This window comes from Typopeltis vanoorti, chromosome 14, assembly GCF_054136105.1.
Source record: "Typopeltis vanoorti isolate ZY-2024b chromosome 14, IOZ_Tvanoo_1.0, whole genome shotgun sequence".
NCBI lineage: Eukaryota > Metazoa > Arthropoda > Arachnida > Uropygi > Thelyphonidae > Typopeltis > Typopeltis vanoorti.
Window position 1 is genome coordinate 10,622,999 of NC_143562.1, and position 12,104 is coordinate 10,635,102.

Consider the following 12,104-nt stretch of genomic DNA (forward strand, 5'->3'; position numbering starts at 1 on the left):
CATCTCCAATTTTGATATCAGGTTTAATACCACTTTCCTTCATAATGTGATCCACATAATTAATAAATAACAGAGGGGATAATGTACATCCTTGTCTGACACCAAGTTTAACATAAAACCATCTTCCTGTACTTCCTTCAGTTCTAACTGCTGGCTTACAACTCAAATAAAGAATAAGTATTGCTTGATAAAATGTCCCATTGATACCATATAACCGTCGCGTTTCGAATAGTTTCTCTCTTGTCACCTTGTCATATGCCTTTTCCAGATCTTTAAAACTTAAATACAGATCTTTGTTATATTCCCATGATTTTTCAACTATCTGTCATAAAGTGAGAATCTGATCCTGACAGCCTCTATTTGGCATGAATCCAGCTTCTTGTTCACCAATTTTCCCTTCGACAATCCTTCTCAACTCATTTCTCAAGTATACTTTTATATATCTTAACAGGAACACCCAGTAGAGAAATACCTCTGTAATTGTCACATTCAGTTTTATTTCCCTTTTTATATATAGGTACTATGAGAGCTCTACTCCAATCATCTGGAATTTGTCCCTCTGTCCAGGCCTTCTGAACTATGCAGTGAAGCCACCGCAAGACTTTTATTCACCATACTTCAGCATTTCTGGTGGAATATTATCTACTCCTGCTGCCTTTCCACGTTTCAAGCCTTTGATTGCTTTTTCTACTTCAAGTATGGATATGTATTCCTGACTGTATGCCTGTTGAGTGTTTTTTACCACTGTGCTATAACTGCTTGTTTCATTTAGAAATTTTTCGAAGTAATTACTCCATACTAAAAGGATATCATTTTCTTCCATTTTCATGTCACCTTTATCATCTCTAACTCCTTTTACAGCACTCTTTCCTCCATTTCTAAGCTTCTTCAACAACCTCCAGAATATCTTACCAACTTCTTGATATTTATTTTTTATGCTCTTACCAAAGTCCTCCCATGACTTTTGTTTAACTAGTATTACACACTGTTTAGCTTTCTTACATTTGTCTCTGTATTCTCTAAGAGCAAACACTGACTTATTCACCAGAAACTTTCGATATACTCTTTTCATTCACTTTCTGTGTCCACTATAGAGTTCTGATTTTTCTATCCTTGCAGACAACCTCACCACATGCCTCTCTGGCTGAATCAATCAATATTTTCTTGAGGGCTTGCCACTGAATCTCTGAGGGTTGGTTCCTGTTCTCAAAAACTCTTTTGTTTTTTCTTCAATAATCTTTCTATATTTTATTCTACAGTTCACATCTGAGAGCTGCTCAACTTTTATTCACTTTAAAACTTTCTTATATGTTTTCTTTTCAATATGAAATTCATTTTTATCCTGCTGAAGAATAAATGATCACTTCCAATTTAAATCCTCTGTACACTCTAGTGTCCTGCACGAGAGAGAAAACATCACTATCAATAATAACATAATCAATGAGACTTTTCTTATTCCTTGCCTCTGTAAAACCCGATGTAGCTTAGAAATACCAAAGCGCTTTACATCGATGTTTACAGAGGTCAAGTCTCATGAGAACTGTTACAAAAATAACCTTGATTTTTCTGTATGTATTTTTATGTTAAAAATTAATGCAAATAAACCTATGGGAATTGATTGTATTTACTGTTTTAACTAAAGTTTCTAGAATGTCAAAAACAAAGGCAATGCTTTGCCATCGGAAACTTTGTATAATAGCTATATATAAGAGCACAAGAAAATTGTTTACGATGAAGTGTGTGAGAAAGTGGTTTGAGAGCTCTGCATATGAACACCTTCAAAGTTACTACCAAAGAGATCCGCTAGTTTCAGAGAAGTTTCAGAGGCAGTCAGCGGAGAACCAGAAGCAGTCGGACCCAGAGGATCTGATTTTACACCAAATCCATGCCAGAGGAAAGATTGGGAGAATAGCTGATGCCAGTTGCCAGTCAGATGTCCTAGTGCTGTGGGAATTCAACCGAAACCAAAAGCCAGAGTGATCTTCCAGCCTGTGTGCTGAAAACACTTGCCTGAACTTTTGAGTACCGGGAACATTGCAGTCTAAGACCTGCCAAATATTCTGATGAAGCGCCCCCGAAACAAGACTATCCAAACGGAAACCTAAGGCCTGAGATGAAAGAAAAACAATGAGACTTTGATGCAGGACTTTTGGAAAGTGTTGTGACAAACAGCCTCCGTAAGTGTATCCCATCTTTTTATGTACATTTTTTTTTGTAAACTAAGAGATATATCATAGATGGACTGATAAGAAATAGTAATAAGAAACTATTATATTTATGGCTATTTTGCCTGCTTCTGTTTAGGAGTGCCCCTGTTTAAATGTAATTGGCTTTTTACTCACAGATTCTAGGGCATTGTAGATGTATATTTACCAATAAATATATGTAGCATAAAGGAAGAGAAATTTACACATACCTTTTTCTGGGTGTTGTGGCTTTTCTTCTTTCTGCGATGCGCAAACTACTGCAATTAGAGTGTTTTGGAACGAAATGTGTGTGTGTGAGGGAGGGAGGGTTTGGCAGTGTGGGAGAATTAAAATAGAAAATGGAAAAAAACCCATTTTTTTTGTATGATATATATATATATATATATACAGGGTGTTCGGGATAAATTTGACAGTTTCGTAAGGAAAAAGAAAATCTTCTTTGTATCTATTAAATTTAATGAATTGACAAAAAACATTACAGGCAGAGTTAATTACAATACTATCAACAAGATTTACTCAAAATAACCACCATTAGCATCGATCACAGCTTCAATCCTGCTTCGGAACCTCGAACAAGCTGATGCTACAGTCTCCCTGGGAAGGGCCGCAAAAACTGTTTTAATTTTATCCATTAACTGGGCTTTTGTATTACTGGAAGTGCGATTGGTGTCTTTTTCAACTGTGCCCCATACAAAATAATCCATGGGGTTAAGGTCTGGGGAGTTTGGAGGCCAAACATTTGGACTGGTGAAGTCGTAGAAATTTTCAGACAACCATTTTTGACTTTTCCCAGAGGTGTGGCAAGGGGCCGAATCCTGCTGCCATACATACGGCCTACCATTGGCTACCCTTGTTATCCAGGGCTTGACTACAGTGTTTAGCAACTCCACGTAGCCATCTGAAGTCAACCTGAGGCCCTCTTGGAAAAAATGCGGAGGCATCACATTGCCTTCAGAGGATACACATCCGAAAACCATCACAGTTTGGGTAAATTTAGTCTGCATTACATGAGGAATGTCCTTTGTACTGTATGCAAGCCATCTGTTATTCTGCGTGTTGTGTTTTTGATCCTGGCAAAAGTTTTTCTCATCGGAAAAGAACCATTATTTTGATGGCCGGCACGAATCATCATGATACAAGTTATTCTCTTCCATGATTCAGGTGGGTTCCAGCTATCCATCCTTTCTGACATCTTGTATATGAATGAAGAAGGGTCCAACCTTTTAAATGAAGAGAAGTGTGTGCTAATACATGTAACTTACGGAAAAATATAATTAATTATAAATATGTCAAATTTATCCCGAACACCCTGTATATATATATATATATATATGCATATATGTTATATTATTAGGGATGGGCAGAGTGTTTTTTTATATAGGGTGGGAAAGGGTGAAAGGGGTTGAAAACAGCAACTGATTTTTAAACGGGAGTGGGTTGTTGGAAAAGGGGATTTACAGGGTGCTGACCGTTTCAACTATGCTTGGTCATCGTCTGAACACATGAAGGAAGTGGATGCTATGTCAGGTCGGTTAGGTGCTTCTGCTTTTGAAGTGTTTGTGTTATCGCCTATTGGTCAGGGTTGTGACCTCAATTTTATTTTATGAAGCTTCCAAACCTCGGAGATTATGTAGGGCCTGTGGATGTTGATAGAGTTCGCGTCCCATTTTATCGCTATTGTTTCCGATATTCTAAGCATTGTTTCATTGTCTTGTCTGTCTACTATGATGGCCTTGTCGATCTGCGGAGTATGTTTTTGTTCAAGGGCATGAGCTTCTTCCATATGTTCAGACGACGACCAAGCATAGTCAAAACGGACGCACCTCATCAACCCCCTTTTCCCACAACCCCCCTCTAAAAATCAGTTGCTGTTTTCAACCCTTTTCACCCTTTCCTACCCTATGTAAAAAAATCTGCCCATCCCTAATAATATAACATATATGTGTGTGTGTATATATATATATATATATTATAAAAAAAAAAAACTGGGTTTTTTCCATTTTCTATTTTAATTCTCCCACGTTGCCTAACCCCCCCCCACGCACTTCCTTCCAAAACACCCTAACTGCAGTAGTTTGTGCATCGCAGAAAGAAGAAAACCCACAACACCCAGAAAAAGATATGTGTAAATTTCTCTTCCTTTATGCTTAATATATTTATTGGTAAATATACATCTACAATGCCCGAAGAATCCATGAGTAAAAAGCCAATGACATTTAAACAGGGGCACTCCTAAACAGAAGCAGACAAAATTACTGTAAATATAATAGTTTGTTAAGAGGAGTAACATGGGAGTTTTCCCAGAAATAATATTATAACCATACAACCCCTATCATTGGCTCTCTACTCATAACCGTCTTACCACCCCCCACCCTCCTCGATCACAAAAACACCTTTAAAAATAGCATTCACTTAACGCACATACCAACACGAGCATATGTCATGGTTGCACGTCACACATTCAATGAGTGCATAAACTTTACAAAAGGTACATACCGAAAAACCATCCTAATATATAGCACACAAAAAATACACATAACTTGCCTCAAAAAATGCCTCGATCACAACATCACACCAAAATTCGTGGCAGTACGTGGCAATAACGCAATTCGCGGAAACAAAAAAAATTTGCTACCAGGCATCCCGTGCTCTCATAAAACAACCCATAAAAAAACAGATTTAAAAAGAAGCAACAAGCATATTCATACATTCACAAAACAAAAAACAGATTGAAAATGTTGCTGACCCCAAACGAATGGGCAGTCTTTTGGGATGATACCCAATCTCGCATCAACGACTACACGCTATTAATAGAAGCTCAACACGCAAAGAAATGGTACGCACTAACAAACACCCAATACAGCAGTCGCACTGCTTCCGACCCTTCGGATATTACCACTTTAAAACCCACGAAAAACAATTCCATCATCAATCGCATTACAACCTCACACCCGACAAAATCACCATCCTGAGCAAAGGACTAAACTTTGGCGTATCCCAAAAATACATACAAAACAGAGACATCATTATCAAAATCCAAGCGAAATTAGAGAATGACCCTAACAAAGAAACAATATTCCACAAAATTAACAATATCATCAATACTAAAATAATAATAAAACCAAACATCACCCCAACTTACAAAAAGCCCTATTATCCCTAAAAAGGAACCCAGACATTATGATCAATAAAGCTGATAAAGGGGATACAGTAGTCATCACAAACCAAACCGTTTACCACAGCAATATAACAGCTATCTTAAATGACCAACACACCTACCAAAAAATACAAATTGACCCCACCCCCGACCTCATTAAACAAATCAACAGTACCATACACACCCTAAAAAATTAAAACAAAATAGACAAAACCACAATGAAAAACACAACTCACCACACCACACGCATCCCTTGTATGTTCAGACAAATAAAAATCCACAAAGATGAGGCCAATAGTTTCCTACAAAAACACCACCACAGCACTTTTATCAAAATTCGTAGCGAAACTTCTCAAATCATTAATTACAATGTCTAACTTCATGATAAAAAACACGTATGACCTTTTAAAAAAAAAAAAGAACTAACCATATCCCAAGAAGACATCCTCACTTCATTGGATGCAGCCTCTTTATACACCAACATGGACGTCCCCAAAACTTTAGACATCATACACACACTACTCACGTAAGACCACACCCTACACTCTCGTACTAAACTAACGCCCAATGACATTATTAACTTAATAAAACTAATAATCTCGGCAAACTTCTTCAAGTTCAACAACAAAATGTATATTCAAATCTTCAGACTCCCTATGGGCCAAAGCATCAGCGGACAACTAGCGGAATTATTCCTAGCACACATAAAATCACTCCTACTCCACCCTTTCCCCCCCAGCATCACCTTTTATGGCAGATACATGGACGATATTTTGTGCATTGGAAATCCTACACACATCACCTTAAAAGCGTCCCTAAACAGTTACAGCAACAGACTAAAATTCATCATAGAAACCGAACAGAACAAATTCATCAATTTCTTAAACTTGACATTAATGAGAACATACAACAAAATAGCCACAAAAATATACCACAAACCCTCACATATCAGAAACTACCTCCATTTCCACTCATACCATCCATATTTTATTAAAAAATCGGTCATCTTATCACAATTCATAAATGCTTACAAATTTTCAACCAATCATAGTAATCTAAATGCAGAAATAAAAAAACTAACACAGATCTTCAAAAATCACAACTATCCTACACAACTAATAAATTACTCAAACAGGACGGCCAAAACCTTTCAAAGCAACCCAAGTACCAAAATAAACTTCCCAACACTAAAAATGATCAAACTACCATACACCCAAAACACATACAAAGCCTATAAATACATCTTCAAACATACTGACTACAAATTGGTATTCACCACAAACCAATAATTGGCAAATCTCCTAAAACACTAAATCTCACAGACAAAAAGAAAGATTTGAACACCACAATGTAGTCTATAAATTTCCCTGCTAAAAAGACTGTAACATCACCTACACAGGTTCCACCATCAGGTCTTTATGGGCAAAACTGCAAGAACACTTCCATGATTGTAACATTCCTATTCCAGAATATTTAAACACTAAAAAACGCAACATCAAAAAGAAAAATTGAATACAAAGCACAGGAAAAACGTAAATAGCTGTTCATGCCCTTGAACAGAAACATACCCCACAGATTGACAAGGCCATCATAGTAGACAAACAAGACAATGAAACAATACTTAGAATATCGGAAACAATAGTCATAAAATGTGATGCAAACTCTATCAACGTCCACAGGTCGTACATAATCTCCGAGGTTTGGAAGCTTCATAACATAAAATTGAGGTCACTACCCCGACCAATAGGCGATAACACAAACACTTCAAAAGCAGAAGCACCTAACCGACCTGACATAGCATCCACTTCCTTCATGTGTTCAGACGACGACCAAGCATAGTCGAAACGGACCGCACCTCGTCAACCCCCTTCCCCCCCCCCCAATAATCAGTTGCTGTTTTCAAATCACAAATATAAAAAAACACTCTGTCCATCCCTAATAATATAATATATGTGTATATATATATATATATATATATATATATATATATTATACAAAAAAACCCGGGTTTTTTCCATTTTCTATTTTAATTCTCCCACATGGTAAATATACATCTACAATGCCCTAAGAATCCATGAGCAAAAAGCCAATGACATTTAAACAGGGGCACTCCTAAACAGAAGTAGACAAAATAGCCGTAAATATAATAGTTTGTTAAGAGGAGTAACATGGGAGTTTTCCCAGAAATATTATCCATAGTAATTAGAAATATCTATAAGAATGTCCTCTGATTTGTTGTTCACTGGAATATAAATTGTAAGATAACTTGCCATAGCTAGCTAATCTCTTTATGAGTAAATTAGTGTCGGCAATTTGATTTTCTCAGCAGAGAAATAGCAGAGTAATTATATTGTATAGTCATTTAATATTGAAAAATTGAAAAGGGAAAGTTTGTTTCTTTATACCAAAATTATAAGGATAGGTAGAGAGTAACGTCCCTATCACTTATTTAATGTACTTTGTTGTTATTGTAAATAAATGTGTTTTAATTATATGTCAATAATGTGCTGCCTGCTTGTTTATTTTACAATGCACTGTTGCTAAAAAATAAACGTGAACTTAAGAGCGGGAAACCAAGTAAGATAGCCGAAGCGTATAGTTAAATGCAAGTTCACCACGACTGTTTGTGTAAAGTTTTACTGAAGGAATTTGTGTTAGAGATAGAGAGAGAGAAATCAACCATCCGTATTACCGAGTTTTATTCCAATTAAAAGATACTGGTGGCGCAGTCCTATCAAATAAATTTTCTGGTATCCATAGGCATAAAACTCGTAGTGCAAAAGGTAGATAAACGAAGTATGCAGTAGTAAGATGGAATAGTCAGAATAAGAAAGTAATATATAGTAAAAGTAATAACAGTAGCAATAAATAGCCTCCATTTACACCTCTTCTCTCCATGTGAATTTATGTACATTTTTATGTTGGAACATTGTGTTAGTAATAACCAGTCCATGCCCTGAGCAGAAATCCAACAAGTATTTGCCATTATTATTAGCTTTGCTGTTTTCTCCAAATTTTCCCAAGACATTTTTGTATGTCTGACAATCATTTCCTACTCTGCTATTTAGATCCCCAATAAGGACCAGCTTTTCCTTTTTCATTGTGTCAGTTGCGTTCTCCAAAGCCTCAAAACATTCCTCCACTTCTACCTTAGTAGAACCTTCTGTGGGACCATAGGCACAAATAAGTCTCATTGTTCAGTTCCCCATTCTCATATTTGCCCACATCACTCTACTTGAGACTGCCTGCCATTCAAGAAGATTAACCTTGTATTTAGTGTTGAATACTATGGCTCCACCTTCTTTTACTTGATTGTCATTGTCTGAATATAACATTTTGTATTTATTGCTCAGAAAGATCTCACCAGTTTTTGCCGTTTTTGTTTCAGTCACCCCTATTATATCAATCTGGTACATCTCCAATTCCTCAGCTAGCTCCATTTCTTTGCCATTCAGGCTTCTTATGTTGATAGTACTGATCTTGAACTCTGGTAATATTGAGTTGGGGTTAGTTTTAGGATTTGTTCCAGTAGCTGACTTTATGCTGTTTGCCCTGGTTCCCTGGCAAAAACAACGGAGCCTTGTTTAACTGGGCAACGCCCCAGCAGCATGAAATTGTGTCATGTTGTACCATCATTTATTTATTTATTTTTTTTTTTTGGTTTAAGCCAATAAGAATATAGTTGGTCAGCTAAATCCCAAATTGCCAGCCCATCCTCATTCGTTCAGTATCCAGGTGCACCACGAGAAGGTGAGGATTGAACATTAGGTCAGAACCCCTGATCAGTTCTCCGAATTCTTTTAAAGGCTATGTGGCGGTCTCCTCTCTTCTCAGTTATATAGTTTTGACCCTTAAGCACCCCAGTTAGAAACCAGTTGAAAGTGAAAAGAAAATACAGGGACAAAGTATTAAATCTTCCCCTCAAGTATGAATTATTAGATATTTGATTATGCTAAATAAAAAAAAAATAAAGTATTTGAATATGAATATTTGTTTAAAGTTATTAATTTATACGTAAATATTTCTGCAAAATCTTGATATATTAAGATAAGTAATTCATGGTGAGCAGTGAGAAACTAGTAATTTTATTTTCCCTTTTAGATGGATCATGCTTTATTTAGAGAAGGAAGGAAATTCCATCCACCTATTATCCTTTTCTATTGTTTGAATGTTCCAGACATGTTGAGAGGTCTCGAATTTCTTAATGGAAAAGTAATATGGAATAATCTTTTTTTGTGAAAGAGATAGTTTATAAATGCAGTTTTATATTTTGAAAACATGAAGTAATGTATTGTGCTTCAGAACGTATGAACATATACATGAAACTGAGAATTCAGAACACTTGGAGATGCATTACGTTGCATTATTGAAAAGAAGAAATAACCCTCTGAAATGAATGAAAATATAATGTTCTTTTGTGGAAGCAAATCTCTAATATTCAGTAAAGTAATTATATAAATGCAGAACACTGCATATATTTTCAAAAATTTGGCTTCCCAAAACAAAATTGAGAGTTAATGCTAATGAAAAAAGGTGTTACTTGTGAAAAATCATTTTTGCCTGAACACAACAAATGAGTTCACATTAATAAAAAAAACTTTTAAAATGAGTGATAAACCATTATCACAAATATCAGCTGTCAATAGTCTTGAAAGAATTCACACTAATAAGAAACCATTTATTTGTGAAACTTGTGGCAAATCATTTAAATATTCCTATGATCTTAAAAGACACATAAGACTCCATACAAATGAGAAACCTTTTTCCTGTGAAACTTGTGGCAAATCATTTTCACGTTCTGCTGATGTTAATAAACACAGGCGAGTTCATACTAATGAGAAACCTTTTACCTGTGAAACTTGTGGAAAATCATTTTCAGATATTTCAAATCTCAACACCCACAGAAGTCTTCACATTAATGAGAAACCATTTGTTTGTGAAACTTGTGGAAAATCATTCTCACTTGCTCATCATCTTAAAGGACATACAAAAATTCATACTAATGAGAAACCTTTTTGCTGTTCCACCTGTGGTAAATTATTTTCACAGTTTCCGAATCTTAAAACACACATGAGAATTCACACAAATGAGAAACCTTTTTTGTGTGAAACTTGTGGCAAGTCATTTTCACAAATTACAAATCTTAATAGCCATATAAGAGTTCACACTGATGAAAAACCGTTTATTTGTGAAACTTGTGGTAAATCATTTTCGCAATCAACAGCTCTTAAAACACATATTAGAATTCACACTAATGAAAAACCTTTTATATGTGAAACATGTGGTAAGTCATTTGCACAGTCAGGTGCTCTTAAAACACACATTAGAATTCACACCAATGAGAAACCTTTTATCTGTGAAATGTGTGGGAAATCATTTTCACAGCATTCAAGTCTTAAAACTCATAAAAGTTCACACTAATGAGAAAGTTTCAGTGTGTAAAACTTGTGGTAAATCATTTTTGCACACAAGTTGTAGTTCTGTTAAATGTTTTGCAGTTGATATTTTAACTATGAAATTATGAGTCATGTGCATGCTATGCTATGTTGATCCTGAAATATATGGACAGGTTACTCTAATCAGAAACTTTTTACACCTGAAATCTGTCTCATTTTGTATTTTCACTATTCATTTGTTTACATTTTCTAGATTAACCACATCAATTAGATAACTACAACGGCGAAAACTTTTTAGTTTACATCAGATGTTTAGGGGTAAGATTATTCTGATTTGTTGATTTGGTGGTGATTAGTCCAACACTGCATTTGCATTGCTGGCCTAATCACCACTAAATTGTGTAATGTATCTTCCAGTATGATTGTGGAAAGATTACATTTTGATTTTAATGTTGGGGATGGATTATTCTCCATCACTGAATATACCCATTTTAAGCAGTTTTTCTAGTTTGTTGTATTGTAAGAATCATTTCTTTCACTGAAAAAAAAAAAATAATAATATAGGCATATAACATTCTGGGAGAGGACAAGAAAAAAAATTGCTTGCTATATGATACCAATATGTCATCTTCAAAATTTATTCTTAAAGTATACTTTACAAATTGGCAAAAGTTTCAATATATTTTGGAAATAAAGAATGGATATTTAACAATTTCTTCAAGTAGTATACTCTACATTTTCTCATAGAGTAATTTTGATTTTGTATATGGCAGTCTTAGGACTCTGAGCTACTTCATGTTATTTGCAGTCATGACCATATTGTTGTTTACGCTGGATACATCAACCTCTTGATTATTTGGCATGCTTTGAAAATTATTTGGTCATACAATTAATTTGGAATATAATAGTGGGAGTAATGCTGTATTTATATTTACATATGCATGCTGCTGAGCAAAGGAATGGATAGGTGACTTGATAGGTTTGAAATGGTCACCCATTTCTTATCGGGAAAATGCTGCAATTGGAAGAATAGCTTCATGAGGGTAGATTTAAAAAAAAGGGAAAGAATTTTTGGGGGGTTTAAATGCTTCCCAAGAATTTTGAATTTTCCAAAAACATGTTTTCACCATTCTGAAATGGCTCAAGGTATTGTAATGTAAAACTAATTTTTTATGACACCCACCCACCGATGAAAGATTTTTGTAAACCTGTAGTACATTTGTATTGCAATTATGCTAAGGATTTTTATTTATTTATTTTTTTTTAATAATGTATTTATTTATTTTAAATTGAAAACCCTGGGTCTGGAAACCAAACATGGAACTTTTTCAAAGCCACATTTTC

The 12,104-nt window shown here is 35.2% G+C and overlaps 1 protein-coding gene across 1 annotated transcript in view; it reads left to right on the plus strand.

Moving 5' to 3' along the window:
• Window positions 1-11,475, plus strand: part of LOC150099204 (uncharacterized) — a 72,007-nt gene extending 60,532 nt beyond the window's left edge. The window contains exon 4 of the mRNA XM_090404279.1: window positions 9,898-11,475. Coding sequence (XP_090260405.1) covers window positions 9,898-10,785 — 888 coding nt within the window. The 3' untranslated portion in view covers window positions 10,786-11,475. The remainder of the gene's footprint in view (window positions 1-9,897) is intronic.
• The last annotated feature ends 629 nt before the right edge of the window (window positions 11,476-12,104 follow it).